The sequence below is a fragment of the Struthio camelus genome, chromosome 1 (genome assembly GCF_040807025.1).
Source record: "Struthio camelus isolate bStrCam1 chromosome 1, bStrCam1.hap1, whole genome shotgun sequence".
Taxonomy (NCBI): domain Eukaryota; kingdom Metazoa; phylum Chordata; class Aves; order Struthioniformes; family Struthionidae; genus Struthio; species Struthio camelus.
The window spans coordinates 91,719,546-91,736,016 of NC_090942.1; the positions used below are offsets into that span (position 1 = coordinate 91,719,546).

At 39.9% G+C, this 16,471-nt stretch overlaps 1 protein-coding gene across 1 annotated transcript in view; it reads left to right on the forward strand.

Annotated features, from left to right (window-relative positions):
- TBX15 (T-box transcription factor 15) overlaps positions 1-16,471 on the forward strand; it is a 102,327-nt gene that overhangs the window by 46,385 nt on the left and 39,471 nt on the right. The window contains exon 2 of the mRNA XM_009685066.2: positions 13,618-13,831. Within this exon, the coding sequence (XP_009683361.2) occupies positions 13,618-13,831 (214 nt within the window). The remainder of the gene's footprint in view (positions 1-13,617; positions 13,832-16,471) is intronic.

A 16,471-nucleotide genomic window follows, 5' to 3' on the forward strand; every position in this document is an offset into this window, starting at 1 on the left:
CATATACACAGAAAATTACTACCCCTCTTTTGATATCCATAAAGGATATTACCTGAGGTGACAGAAACCAATAGGTTATTACGTACTGACATTGGTGGCAGGGGAATCAGGCAAACCTGTGACCTTCCAAGCTAATGTCAGTGCTGCCAAACTGTGTACTTTCCAGCACATTTTGCTATAGCTTAGAGTTTGTTGAGAACATCACGGTGGGGCACTCCACTGTTTCTAGTGCTCATAAGTGAGAGCCGAGCAGGAGCAACCATTCTGAGTTAAAGAATTTTTTACAAAATGCCAAATATAAACTATTAGAATATCCAAAGTTTATGGCCAAGTTTTCCTTGAGCGGATCGTCATGATTAGATCTAGATGAGAGATACAAAGTAAAATAGGCTAGAAATTTCCAACACCCAGGAATGCTGAATTACGCAAGTACTAATTTTAGTGTTAAACAGCAGGATGGTTTTGAGTTAATTGATATTTGGATACTTGGACTGATTCTTCATTCCTTTTGTCAATTTTACTCTGGTGTGTCTGCTAGCAAGAAAGTGCAAAAGTGAGCCTCATAACACATAAGGGCATGTAGGCATGTGTACAGGTACGGAGAAATAAATGAAGAGGTGCATATCTGCATATATTTGCAACATCTGTGAAGGGTTTATGTCAAGAGACATTCATGCCCTTTTATTCAGGAAGAACTAAATGTGCGCTTTAAGACTAAGTGCAAGTGGTTGGTTGTATTTCTGCGTGTGTGGCTGTGAACGTCGAATGTTAGGTTTACAGCATGTATTTCTTTCAGTGAAGTGGAAGAGGTTATGCACCTCTTCAGTGCGTTGTATAGATGAAGTGTTTGTGAATTTTTGAAGATGAATGAAGCTCATGGAGTTATTACGGTTAGCTTGTGATCACCAGATGTTGAAATATGCGGGTGTATGCATGTTGGTGCATCTGTTGATTGAATAATAGTATATATACATGTAGGATAACTGTGCCTTATAGGTGTTATTATGCTCAGGACCATAACTTCGGCAGGCATAAATCAGGGTGGCTCAGTGGAAGTCAACAAAGTGCACCAGTGTGCACTTCCAGGAATCTGTGTGTGTGATCACATGTAGGGATTTTGACGTGTGGGATTGTGGTTGGCAGAGCGTGTCAGGATGTGACTTTGGAAGTCTGAGCTGAAGAGAGTTAGTAAAAGAACACAGAAAAAGCCAAGCCACAAATACCCATCCAAGCAGCAAGGATGTTAAAGAAAAAGGAAAGAATATATGAATTGAGACTCATTCTCCCTTCTTAAACACTGGTTTGTGCTGCTGTTTCTCTATGGAAGTACATGGCAGCTGTAGGAACTTAGAATATTAATCTTTTAGATAAGTCAGTTGCTGGCAGTGTCTGCATTAACAAGTCATGCAGCCTGATAGGAGCAAATCAGTAGGATGAAATGGTTGGTGTTCAAGACCTAATGTCCATACTATCTAACTTCTGGGAAGAGTTACTTTATACTATCCCTAACTTGATTCTGTGGACTGCACACACATTAGCATTTGATGCTTCAGGTGCTCCTGGAGTGCATCTTTTGATTTGGTTTCATCCAGAGGAAACTAACTTCAAGTGCTCCAAGATCCTTCGATGAAGTGAACTGAAGATTAGTGTTCGGGGATAATGAGGAAATTGGCTTTAAAAGCACTCTCCTGACCTCAACTGAAACACCAATATAGGTGCACACACTGAATATGCTTTTAGCCTCTTAAAAGAAGTCTAACTTTGCTCCTTTGGTGTTCTGTACTTTCAGTGTTCATGCATGGTAATCATATGTAAGAGAGCATTACTGTGGAAATTTATTTCCTTAAATTGTTTTCCCTGAAAATGAATTCATTTAGTCACTAAAACATGTTCTGCCTCTTTTCATAGCTCTTGCCATTTTTCAATATCTTTATGACCAAAACGCTCAAAAGGTATACAATGTTTTCTCTGCGGTGTCTCCTGGGTTTTGTGGAGGGTAGTTGCCTGCAGAAGACTTGGCTGGGAGACAACAATTCCCTCTGAGCAAGGGCAACGTGTTTCTGTGCTACCTCCCAAGGAGCTCTGGAGGGAGAGCGAACCCATGAAGTCATGATCTCTGTTCTCTTCTCCTTGCTGTCCTGCTTCTTCAGCAGTATGAGAAGCAAAGTTTGAGTCCCTTCTTCTCCTTTGCCTCCAAAATCTTGGTGAGGTGGAGTTGTGGTGGGCCTGGAGCTGGACATGATCTCATTCCTGCCTGGCCTCCCTGCCCCTCCATAGGGAACAGCTTATAAGTGCAGTTGTGCCATCTCAGCAGGACTGCCTGGTGCGCTGAGCATGGGCATGAAGCTCATGTTCATCTCTCCCCATCCCTTCCTTTTCCTGTCTCTCTGCTTAGTTGAGGGGGAAAGTAACTCGGAGCCTCTTTGCTACTGCATTTGCAGTAGGAGTTGCTAGCACAGGGTTTGCTCACCCCTTGGTTGCTAAATGCAGCCACAGTCTGGCTCTAGTTGAAGCATTTTCTCTGTATATGCCATCCAGAATTGCATGGGGTTATTTTGACTGATCTTATTACATGCTATGGAAGGCCACTCATCTGTCCTTTCTTACTTTTAGGTCTCTTTCAGCTTCCCCTTCCCTATCTTCTAGTAACTACAGCTGCTGTTGATGTGCTGCCTACATCTGTCTTTCAGCCCATCCCTGCAGTGGTTTAATTATTAAGATGTTCTTAAACACCAGTGCCTGGTACCACTCCTTAGATGTGAAGCGAAACATGGGCTTTTGCAACTTTGAAGCTTTTACAACTTTAAAGCTTTTACAACTTTAACGCTTTCTGCGGATATCCTTATTCTCATAAGCATTGTTCACTTTTGCAAGGTTTCTCATAATTTTAAAGTTATTCAGATAACTTATTGATTTCAAATTTGTATGAGGTACTTTCTTGATTATACTTGGACTGAGGGGGGGCACTGCATTTATGGCTTGGCATGTGCTTCTGACATGTCCTTTCAAATTAATTTTTTTTCATATGACATAGTTGCCTTTTATAGCACAGGCTGGATCAAAGACCTGACACATCCTTTCCAGTCCTGTGTTCCTTACTCTTATGATGCAGCGCTGTAACCTATTCAGTCTCTGTCATGGTTCTGCCTCTCATGTAACCGTGTCAGCTCCATTCTCTGTTTTGTTACTTATTTTGAAAAGGAATTTTTTATAAAGGGATTTTTTTATATTCCTTGCTGGATCTTGAAATATGGGAATTTTAAAAAATCAGCACTCTGTTCAGACTTTGTTACATAGAGAGAAATGTGAAAATTGTCTGGTTTGGATGCAAGACAGTTGCACGTGATGCAAATGAAAGGAAGAATATGTTTACGGCTTGTGAAAAATATCCTAGGCTCTTTGTGAACGGTTCAGCAAAAACATCTGGTCACAGTGCTGAGGTGATCAAAATAGCAAACAGAATGTTAGGCTATAAGACGTATCAGGAGGGAAAGTATTATTGAAAATATAATTTTTGCTAGGTGAGCCAGTGGCAGACCATTATTTAAAAGCCAAATACATTTTTAAGAATCCAATCTCATACATGTATTTGTGCGTGTGTGTGTCTGCAGTAAAAATAGAACAGATTCAGAAAGGCAATTAAAATGATCAGAGTTATGGAAGAGCTTTGTTATGAATAAAATCTGAAAGGATTTTGATTATAGTCAAGAAGTTTAGGCAGAGGGCAATCCAAACTTCACTAGGGGAGACAGTGTTCCAACAAGTGTGGTTCAGAAAGGAGGTGGAGTGTAGTCGTTCAAACAACAGCTTGGATAAAGCAGCATGTGAATGAAAAGATGTAGTTTAATGATTTGTTATAAGCCCAAACAATTCAGATCTGTTCAGCAGAACCAGCCTGAGCATAAAATATCGTTTTCCCAAGAGAAAATAATAGATTGTGAACAAAATGAAAAATTTTAACTCAAAATTTCAGCTTGATAAGCGCTGAGCTTTTCTTGTAAACTGTTCCCCTGGAAATTGCCTAATGAGTTCCTTTAGAAGTGTTTTTAGTGTGGAAACATGAGTGATACATAGGCTGGTGTTTATCTCGTTGCAACAAAGCAGCAAATGGCCATTCCAGCTAATAAGGCAACGCATTTTTATGTGAAGAAAGGATCGTTTTCTTTGTGCATACTCACTGTGGAGCTCACTGCTATATGACAGCAGTGCCAAGAGCTCAGTAGGACTCAGGAAAAGATTAGACATTTCTCATTATTAGGCTGCCAGCTGGCTGCCTGATACTGCTGCTATGATAACCACCATGGTATAGGGAAACATATGTAATGTCTCTTTCACTGTGGTTTGCAGGCCACCAAATATCTTCAATTTGCAGATCTTTTGACTGTTAGTCTTTGTTTAAACTGTCTTCATACCTACAGAAGGATGGGAGTATTATGTGGACTTTGCATCATTTTAAATTTCTCAGGAATTTCAAACTGATCTCAGAAAGAACAGATATATCTGCAGCATGAATCCTGTGCGCTTATAGTGCCCTGAGATGACTACGTTTTCCCTCTTTTTACAAACGATTTTTTTTCTTGCTAGTAGAGAGAAGTCCAAGCCGCAGAATCCAGAAACAGACTGTCCCAGGGCTTGTGCATGTTCTGAATAAGGAAGGGCCTGCTGCCGAGCTGGGATCTAGTTTCAAACTCCTCCACAATTTGTGGTTATCTAGAGCCAGCATTTTGGTTTAGGCTGGTCTCTAAATATTTGTTGTATGGTTTTATTTATAAGAATAATGACAGTATGTTTACAGGCTACAGCGTATAATACATCTAATGCCGGGTGTCCTATTTTGTTTAGTTTTCCCTAACTTTCAAGTTTGTTTCCACTCTTTAATTTTACACAAACCCTTGGACATTGGCCAGACAAATTCTTTGTAGTCTGTGCAGCTCAGGATCTTGGCCAGATTAAAGTTGTCATCAATTTCACCTCCCTCCTCTTTTAATAACATCCCACTTTCTCCCTAGTACTTCTCATATTTTTAAAAGCTGCCATTCTCCCTGTTCTTCCGCATTTTGTTTGATTTGATGCTCTTTTGATTTTATCTGCTGATTTAACTGATTCTTTATTTCTTGTGTGCTTTCTTTACTCCCTTTTCCATTTTAGGCATGGGGTTTCTAAAAATTTGCTACTAAGCAGTGTTTTGTGTGGCTGTGCTGGTGATTTCTTGTCAAAAGACGATGCTGAGCGACAGCCACAGAGGATCTCCATAGGGACTTTAAGGAAGCTCTTGGTTTGTTCTATGCTGAAATTGTAAATAGTGTTTTCCTCAAAACTAGTCTGAGACACTGAAGACTCGAGCTATTTTTCTGTTTGCTGGAAGTCAGTGATACTCAGCCACATCAAACGTTAAGTCCAAGTTTTCTTGCTTCACTGGGATTTGTTCTCCTGAAAAATAATTGCCAAAAGCCTTTGTTAGGGGAAAAGTTATGCTTATACAATACTTCTAAGCAAATAAGCTACCTAAATCCAGAGATGGGAGAGTTTATAGGATAGACTTTTGATTAATATTGGTGCAGTGGGACATTTTTGATTGTGATGGATAGCCTGAAGCATCATGGGCAATTTTCGTGAGAGAATTTAGTTGGTTTGGGCAGAAATGAATAAATTCTGTGCTGTGACACTATTCAGAACAGTCTTGGTCACCTAGCTTAAACTTCTGTAATGAGAATTTGTAATAGGACTTTGTATTTACCAAGGATGACTGCAGAGCCTGAGAGCCAGTATCTCCATTTTCAGATGATGCAGCTTGAAACTGAAGCTGGTCTCTTAAATATGTGGACGTAAACTAAACGTGAGCAAAATGTTTCCTTTATCTCTATGTTCTTAGAAAAGACAATTCATCATGAGATTAAAAAATCACTTTAGAAGTTTAACTCTGATAGAAATTCTTTTTCCTGGCTGGAATGAGAGTTAGCTTTTGGGGGTTGAACCCCCAGGGCTCAGTATGCTAGTAAACTCCAGCTGCTTTGTACCTCCTTGCCAATACTGAGAAGCCATAAACCCAATATAGCTTGCTGGTTAAACCAGGTTTACAGCTGTTTTGCATTGCTGGAGTGGAGCAGAGCAGCTGGAGCATACCAGTGAATCAGGGCAAATTTTTTTCTTTGCTGGGGCTTGTGTCCTTTTGTTAAGTATTATATGGAATAAGCCAGGGCAGAGGCAGTCACTTCTTGGCAGTGAACAACCAAGTTGATGCAAGACTTGCATTTAGAGCCAAAGCCACTGTTTTCTGGTCTTTGTGTTTCCTTTTATGTTCTCCTGCTAGTCATATTTGCTGTGTAGACGTATATGTGTAATCATTGCATGCCATATGCTTTAGTACTTGCACTTAAGTCTGTGTTTTGGTATGGTTGGTAAGGGTAGCCACCAACCTGAGTGTATTTCACAAGCTCTGCTGGTTCACGTCACCTTGTAAAAGCACCTTTAAAATTCTGATTTAGGAGGATGAAGAAGTATTTGCAGTAAAAGTGCCAGAGGACTTCTTCGCTTGAGAATCAGCTTAGATCAGCTTAGTACTTTCACAGATTTCACTTGTCACCGCATCAGGTGACTTCATTTGTCTATACTGCAGTTTCCCATCTATAAACTGCGATGATAATTCTATCTTCTGGTTTTGTCTGTTTGAGTCCTGCTCCCATTAATGCCATTTTGTCCTCCTTTCTTTGTATGAACGGGTCTTAGACTAGAAATTAGGTATCTGATTGTCTCTTTAAGCTATCAGAGATTGTAACGTAGCATTACTGTTGATTAAATTCTGGGTTTGGACAGGTTTGTACTGTCCCCAGACCAGCAGGTCCAGATATTGGTTGCAACTTGTGATTGCTAATGTATTAAAAAAAGCATTATCGATAATAAACACATTACACATTCTAGCTACATACAGTTGATAATGGGCCTAATGCTTGAAGAAAGCACAGTTAATATACTAGGGTAAGCAAATGAATGAAAAACAGTTTAGGGAGATAAGGCAATACATAATGATACCTGCAGAATTATCTTTCCTTTGTTAGTTGTGTGCAACACGTGTATATGGTTAAAATCAGCTGGGAAGTGTTTCGATGGCTCTGCCTGCAGCAAGGGCAATTGCCATATCAGCTGTGAAAAATGCAACCCTGTTAAATTGAGTGGTTCTGTTCGTTGAACTCTAACCCGCTTTGCTTTTGCTGCTCTTGCTGCCTTTGCCATTGTAGGACTTTTTGCCTAATTCTGAAGTCAGAGGGTCTTGTTTTATCTTCTGCCCAGGTTAGTTATTGGGGGAAACCCATTTGCATATCTGGAGTAATTGCACTAGCAGCCATCACACTGCTGTTAAATGAACTTCCAGTAATCCAGACTGTTCATATTTAGTGAGCTTCTGCTCCTGCAGTTGCCTAGCGATCTAACATTTTATATCTGGGATTCCAGTAATATCATACTTTTATATGATTATTCCCATGCTGCTAATTTTGCAAGGTGGCATTAGCCAGTCTGAAAACCATGAATCTAAAGAGAATCATGAGATCTGTCTTCATTTGGCAGCAAAAGCAAGGAGTCCTCTCTGTGCTTATTTCAACTGAGTTCATTGAAAAAAAGAAGTGGCCTCCCCAAGGTTTTCTCTACCTGTTGATGTCTAGGTTTTTACACCATTTTTGTAGTCTGCAGATCCTGACTGCCAGCAAATCAAGTGTAGGGCAGAGGGAATGACCACCTGTTGCACTAAATGTTCATGAACCTCGCAAGCAAAAATAAAGTTTAAAAAAAAAAAACACCCTTAACAGCTTTAAACAGCTGCCACATTCCACCCAAGAGAAAATCTTTATGCTAATGGAATTTGACAGAATCTACATTAGATGTCTACACATATGGAGAGAAAAAAAAAAAAGAGAGAGAGAAAGAGAATAAATCTTGTAAAGTGCTTGTGGGCTCCTTTGGGTAGATGGTGTTTTATGTATATAAGGTTTTTGTCATTGTTCTCACTACTGTATTTTACATTCTTTGATACTTTGAAGTAAAACACCTGTTCAGTGCAGGAGATGCATGATATGGCCAAGGACTAAGCTGAACTTTTCCATTTCAGTGGATAAATGCAAGGGTCGGTATTCCTGCTGTGACCCAAACTGAAGAGGAAATTCTGCTGAAGAACCATATGTGAACTGACTTAGAAAATTCATTTCTTTTGGTATCTCTTGTACCAGTTTCAGGGACCGTTCAATGAAAAAATAGGAATGTACATGAGGAGTACTGGCTAGCTCAGCTGTAGAAAGAAGGCAGGCAATAACATTGCTGTTTTGTACAAGAGGGTTGTGATCCCAGGACACATGGGGCTGGTGTAGAAAGCAGGTTGTGGGTATTGGCCATCATCTCGGTAGTGTTTTCCTTCGTATCTACCAACCTGAAGCCTAGGAATCTGTGGATCAAAAATTATGAGCTGAAAGCTCCCAGAGCGATCTGGAGGCAACAGGAATGGGAGAGGTATTAAGAGAGACTACCGGTAAACCTGATAGTGGTACTTCTCCTGCAAAAAGAAGGACAGAAAACAAAACCTGAACTCATTTAATCTTTCTCTGTAATCTCAGCCAGTTGCTCTTAACCCCGGTGCCCCCAAACCCACATCCCTGGCAGCTGCAAAAGTGACCCCGTGGTCCTCTTGGTAGGCTCAAAAATTGCTAAAAGTGCTGAGAAACTTCTTTTGCTATTGGTCAAAAACTGTCAGACTGCAGTAGCTTGATGTGGTAAGTGTCATATCAGAGCCTTAAACGACAAGGAAGCCATCCAACAGGGTAACAGAAAGGGGAGAGCCTTTTACACAGTGACAGTGAGAGAGATTTATGCTTCAGGTCTGTCTTGTAGAGTTTTTTTGCATGTTCCCAGAAACTGTGGGTCTTCTCCCTGAACTTTTCAGTAGCATTACAGTAGGTAGTTCAAAGGCCATTGAAATACAGTAGTTGCAAGATCCTGTCTCTTTTTGGCAGGTCAGGCCAATTCCCACAATCAGAAATACTTGGTCTGCCTTCTGGTCCACCAAGCTGCCTGTAACAAGGGACAACATTTTACAGATTTTTCTCTGGGCAGAATGACTGTCTTCTTTGGGGAGAGTGCATTATTCTGGATGGTTTGAGCATTAGCATTTCCCTGTGTTCAGAGGGTCCTTCTCCACACAGAAGAAGATAGCTGTGTTTTCTTCTGGCTGCATAGCCCTTCATAGAACAGCAGAATAAAACACTGCAAACTAGAGAAGAAAAAGAACACAAGGAACAAGCAAGAAAGGAAATGGATGATTTTAGAAGAGATTTGCAAGAAGGAGAAAATGGAGTGGAATAGTGACACAAACAAGTTGTGTAGTCAGCAGGAACTCTGGAGAAGACTTTCACCTCAGTAGCTACAGAGTAGCAGAACGGGCCATTCTTTGAGCAGGCATGAGAGTGGAAGGAACTTGTTGAGAAAAGTGCGTGAGATCAGAAGGTGCAAGCCCAAGGTTGCCCATAAAAGCAGTGAGGAACATTTTGACTTAAGATTGCCTCAAGTGAAAGTCAGTGAAATACTGTGGCTTTAGAAACTCCAGTTGCATCTACTCCCAGTTTTGCTAACTGTCAGCAATGGAAGAGCTTGGCTTTGGAGTATCCTTTTGCAAGGACTGTTTTCTGCCCCAGCAGAAGAGGACCATGGAACTGTTTTCTCTGCCATTTGTCTAACGTATGCAGAAAGTGGCACATATTACAACTTAACTCCTAAATATTATACATGCCACCGGAGAACCAGCCTTTCTGTGGTAGTAGTCAGAGAAGATCTCCAAAATCTGAAATACAGTCACTGTGTGCGGTCTTCCTTTTCCCTGCAGTTGGACCCTGGATTCAACATGTGGGCTTTGTATAAGGCATCTATTTAAGGAGAGGCAAGGAATCTCATCTTGTCCCTTTGGAGCTGGAAGAAGCTATAGGAAGTTCATCTTCCTCAGAAGGAAGATCCTTCTGCTGATCCTACAGTCAAACACAACACATAGTACCATCCACAGTCTGCACTTAGGGGTAGTCACAAGCATGCTCGATTCTAATGAAGCTTCGGAAACTATTCCCTAACTCCCCTTTGCTTACACCAACATAAAATGAAAGTCATATCTTTGAATTTAGTGGAGTTGTGCCCGACTGAAGCTGGAGCATGAGGAAAATCAAACTTACAGGTTCTGAATGTCAGAAGAAAACTCATATTTTCCTGCCTTATTTCGTTCTGAGTAGCTAAGTGCAGCAGGGCAGCTTGAGCTGTGCTAGCTTCCAGCCTCCACAATTAATTATTGCATACCAAGACTGGTTCACTCTGCATGTTGCTCACTTAGGATGTTGACCTCTGTCTCTCGACTAGTCCAGAATCCTTACATATGTAGAGAACTCTAGCTCAGAGTTACACAGTTGTATAGAGGCTGATCTCACTAGGGCTTTCTTTCGTATGCCGGATGCACTTAACTTCCCCTGAATTTCCTGAATCTGGAATGGACTCAGGGGATCCAAAGAGATGACACTATTTAGGAGGAGTTAGCTCAGGAAAGGCTGCAGAAAACACAAAAACCCATCTCAGTGCCTAGTGAGACTGAATTAAGAGCAGTAACACTAGTGACGCCTGCTCTCCCATTTCCAAAATTGCAGGAAAGAGAGGTACTTGCTGTTCTGAGGACTAATTTGGGGTAATTATAGACCATGTTTCAGGACACAAAATAATAATCCCTTGAACAAAGATTTTTTTTTTCTCCTGTGTAGTACTGCATAGTTGGGTAGATAGCAGCATATCAGTAACTAGCCACTGCTGAATTTCTTTTGGAATTGGTGATTCGTGCCAGCATGGCAAACTATATCCAAGGATGTGGCTCTCCTTCCACTTCTGTCATTGTCAAAGAAAAAAAATCTGTTGAAGTCAGTGGAGTGATGCCAGCATAAAACGAGTGAGAGGGGGCTTAAGCCTGTGATTTGTAAATTTCTGTAGCATGCAATTCTAGTCAGTTCCCAGAGATCCCCAAGACTCCCTCCACATGCCTGGAGTTAAAGGCTGTCCAAGAAATGCAGGAATGATGCTGGGACAATATCTAGCCAAGTGCCATCTATTGGTCATTTACCATATAGCTTCAGGGGATGTAGCCACAGATTTTCTGAGTGCCAGAATCAAGCACAGGTGCTGTGTCCTAAAACATTTTTTCTAGATGCAAGCCTGTGGTTCAGTACCTCACTCAGGGGGGAGGATTCCCCAAGGGAAGCTTTTCCCTACATCTAGTCTCTTCAGATACCCCACTGTAGTTTATCTTCACTTTCTTATAATCTCAGAGAAGATGCAAGCCTTCTAATTAATGGTTCAGCTCAAGGGTAGACATGTGAAAAGGTCTTACACTGATTTGTGAAGCATACTCTTGTTTTTTCTTAAAGGATAAAGTGATTAACTGCCACTAGGAAAACAAGTGTCTTAAGTGAAATAATCCATACTGTAGCTCACCCCCTCCAACCTCCTTAGGAGGAATCGTTTGAATTAGAGGAAGCAGGTAAGTACCACTTTGTTGTTGCATCACTGGGCTTCTAATGCAGGCAGCAAATGCCTCAGCCCCTCCGTACTCCCAGACTCACTTTCTATCTCTTGGTCACAGATCCCCAGTAAGCTATCTCATATCTTCTTGAATCAGCTTATGTCTAACATATCAGGTTTAGGTGGAGTACTTTCTCCATTTAACAGCCCTCTGGGGGTGGGTTTGTACTATACCTTTAAAGGGATGACCCATTACAGCTTCAAGCCTTCTAGGATGTCAGTGGGAGATATTTGGGACCAGCTATTTAAAATTGGGTTGGGAACGATACAGACAAATCTCTATGCCTTCCTACAGAATTCTTGCAGTGTACAAACATATTGCTTAAATCATTGGAGAAGTTTACTGAAAGGCCTGTTCAAGTGAGTCCACTATCCAATGATGTACTCACCTGGGGCTCCGCTAGAAAATAAAGGCTTCCTGATGACACTTAGGTCTGTAAGTTCCTTATATACTACCAGCCAAGCAGCTTATGCGAATGCCACTCTTGCAGTAGGAAGTTCCAGAAATATTTCCATGTGGCAGGAGGTGGAGCTGAAGGTCCAGCAGGTAGGCGGTCTTTGCCCTCTACCCTTTCTAAACCACCACCCTCTGCCCTGGAATGCAAACTGCTCTTGCAGACACTGTCTTTCAAAAACACTGTGAATCTGAGACCCAGCCTACGTGACCTCATGGTTACTAAAGAGTCTGTGGCGCTTGCCTGGTATGGAAGGAATATTAGCTGGGGTGGTTTCACCACATTTTAACACAGATTGCTACTTTTTGTCTCCCTAAGTTTCTCCTGCAGACAGAGATCTCTCTCTTTTTCTTGTAAAGTGCAGCTAATATATATAAATAGCTGTTTTATTCCTTCACTGGGATGCCTGTATTTAAGTAATCAGTGAGTACATTCTGATGTGTTGTTTCTGTACTGTCTTTGAAATCTACAGAGCTCTTCTGAATCCATTTTACCGAGTGCTCCACATCAATTTATTGCTCTGTCAATCATTTATTTAATACTAATGTCAATTTTTTATAAATCAGATTCAAAATATAAAGACAGTGCTCTGCAGAATGCATTGTGAATTATTTTGATGTAATGTCAGTATGCATCCTGGTGCAAAATAACGCTGCTATTAGCAAAATTCCAACATAGCTGTATCATATGAGCTAGGGCCTTATATGTACCATACCTACCTAACAAGTACACGAGATATTTTTGGCAAAATAAATGATCTTTTGGCTCAGTGGGCCAGCCTGCTCTTTTAATCTGATCTGACCTCATTTTTCTGTTTGTTTGCTTATTTTCTGTGCAAGTATTGCTCTTTTTCTCCACCACAAAGAAAGGTGGTTGTCTCATGTGGTCTTTTATGCAGTTTGCTTCAGTTGCTTTCCCTGGTAACATACTCCATATGTTTACCATCTCCTTTTGTCCTTCAGTAGCCTAGAGCATTTCCCTCACCAAAAGCTGCATGATTATTTTCTAAAAAAATGTCATTATTCCAAAAAAGATATTATAGGAGCAAGTAAAACACATTTCCAAAGTGGTACTGCCAAATAGCAAAATAAAAAACGCTCATTATTTTTGATGACAAGGCTATTAAAAGGAAAAAACTGTTGTTTAAAAATAACCAACTCTGCAATAGTAATGTGGGAGGATGTTCAATTAAATGGAATGTAGTTTTCCAGTGAGCCCATCTAATCTTGGATTGAAGCTATGGGTTGAATTAATTTTTTTTTCATTTCTATTTTTTTTGTCTACATTCTACATTTTATGCTCCATTCCCGGCATTGTGGTGATGTTTGTTACTATTTATATTTTATGTTGAGGGTATTTTTTTCAGCTGTTTCTAAAGCTTTACAAAAATGCCACATGTCATATTGGAAACCCAAAGCCCCACATCAGCTCATAAATCACAATAAATCATAAAAACATATATGATAAAAGGCCATTGTACCATTCTTTAGACCTTCCCTTGTTGGCTTTCTTCTTCCCTCCCCTTTCTACTCACAGCAGGTAGAACTGAAGTGTCTAAGCTGGTGTATTTGCCTTGCAGACTCAGAGCAGAGCACTGGGTCAGACACAGAGGTGCTGGCAGAAAGGACATCCTGTTCATTTGGCTCCCATTCTGACCTTACATCTGGTGGCTCAGGTCCTCAGCCTCCTCCTCCTTCATCCATGGAAGAGATCCAGGTAGAGCTGCAATGTGCTGACCTCTGGAAAAGATTCCATGATATTGGGACAGAGATGATCATCACTAAAGCAGGCAGGTAAGATATCTCTGGATTTTTGTCTAGTTAAAAAAAAAGCAAATGAAAAAACAAAATTTTGGGGGGAAAAAAGAAGCTTTTTCCTTCTGATAAGCCTAAGGAATAAATATATTCGAAAAAGTAAATGGCTGTCAGAGTTTCACAGCTGTATTTTCTGCCAACTTTCTTATGTTAAATAAAATTATTCAGTTTTCAATCAGTGACTCCAAAGGAGAAATGGCAGATGGAGGAAGCAGTTAAGGATGGTCTTATCTTTGAACGAATAATCAGGAAATGATTGTTGTGTTGCTGGCTGCACTGAATTTAAGAAGAGTTATGAACTTGGGGATGAGCCATTTGAGTTTCCTTTCAAGTTCCATAGCACTTCATGAGCTAGTTGATTTACTCTCATATCTAGCCAAATTCAAGCTCACCTCTGTGCCAAACTAATTTCTTCCTGCAATTCTAGATAGATGCAGTGCTGATGACTTCCTGTCGCAAAACTGTACAGGCTTAATGTTTCCCAGTGGTATTGCAATTGATCACATGTCAGTTGCGGTTAGGAAGAGGCAATAACAGTGCAGAAGTTTTTTTTTTTTTTTTTTTTTTAAATCTCACCCTGCCATCCTATTAGCCATAGGTAAATAGATCTCTATTGTTGATCTATTACTAGAAAAAATGGCTAGAAATCTGTGAGCCAAAACATAACCTGAAAATAGCTGTACATTTATAGATTCCTTAAACTATAAAGGATCCCAGAAGTTTAAATAGGTTTGCATTAACATAATATTCCTTATGTCCACCTAATGATGTTTTAATTCCAATTAATCTTGTTAAAAAGAAATCAGCACCATGGACAGAGCTGATTAAAATGAATGGACTCATTTAACTATCACAGGAGCTGTTCTGCCCTTTTTCAGAAATGCTAATAGGAACTTTTCCAAAGTTTTATCCAAACCCCATAGTTCTTATCGTTTATAATTTTGTTGCACACCTGTGCGCTCAGAGACTGCCAGAAAGACTGGACTTCTTGTTTTATGTTCTTATGAAGTGGTCAACACTGTTCTGTAGCCCAGGAAGTCCAGATAATTTGAGGAAAGTTATCCTGGACAAACAACTCAGATAATCTCTGAGGGAGATTATCAGAAACAGATTGGCTCCTGGGTTTTAGTTGTGTAATCTCATCAGCACACCAAACATCTTGCGTCAGTAAGGAATAGGCTGCTGTAAATGCCCTTCTGTCTCAAATGGTAAGAGTAACTGAAATGTTAGAGTAACTGAAAATGTTAGAGTAACTGAAATAATAACACTTGATGTTTTGCAACATTTTCCCCCTAGAGGTGCAAAACAGATGTGAAGAAAATTATTATTATACCCAATTCATATGAGGTGAAACCGAGACCTAGACAGATTAAGTGATTTGTCCAACCTCAAGAAATATGACACTGGAAAAACCAAATCATTGTCCTGGTGCCTGATTCATGCTGTCGCTGAGAATAAAAAGGATACATTATTAGCTATTGGATTAATTTTAATTAATTCTCTTACAATAAATGGAATGATGGACATAATAGCAGCCCAAATATCTCTAAGCCAACAACAAAATGCCCAGTTGCTTAATGGTATAATATGGAGATGACTTCAGCAGTTCACACATTTCTAAATGAAGTAGCTGACCCTTATAGAACCTTAAAAAGGTTCTTTATCACAGGCTTTTAAGAAAAAAGTCACTCACAAAGTGACAACATCAGTGCCACTGCAGTTTTACAAATGGTTCAACACATCTTCTCACAGAAGCCTTGAGAGCAATAACAGAGTTGAGAAGGAGGCGTTCATGAAAAAAAAGTATTGAAGTATTCTAGGGGAGAGATAAAATAAAGAAACGAACTATTTTGGGTCAGTTCAAAAAATGAAAGGTTTCTATTTGGTAGAATTAATGCACGTATCTGAAAGGAAATTCTATTTTTCCTTTAAAAATTTTTAGAAAACTATAGCATTGAAGAAAATCAGGTTTTTTTGTAAAAATACTGTTTTTTTGAAAATTTTCATCTGCTGTCTTTGAGCTAGAAATTGTTAATTGGTTGTGCAGAACTGTCTAAAGTATATACTTTGACACTTTTGATATAAAACCACTGTTATGACATATATGAATTGAAATGTTTCATATTGACAATGGTTCGTGAAACTTGCCATTCATGTTGTCTTTCTGTTCGATGAATAGGGCCTCCCACATTGCCTATTATCACAACAAACATTAGGTACATATCCCTAATTACACAGTAATAACAGGAAGCTGACTAAGGAATACCGTGAGATGTACTTCGTTCCTTCCAAGAAGGAGAATGTGGGAGCTTAATGCAGCTGAATTACAATGCCATTGAAGCACCACACCAGGAAAAATAAGCCTCATTTGGTGGAGAAGCATCCTAAAACATGATGGTAGGATTCACTCCCCCAGTCTGAAATCCTTCTGTTTGCTCCAGCCTGGCCCCATATTAAATATTTTGTTTTGATGTTCTTAGGTTTTGGCTCAAAGATTTTGTTCTCAAGTGGTTTTTTTGGTTCTCATGATTTTGATTTTTATGCTACACGCTCTGGGGAAAACCTTGGTTTATCCACATTTTCTGATGAAATATCACAGTCCCTACTTTAGCCAGGTGT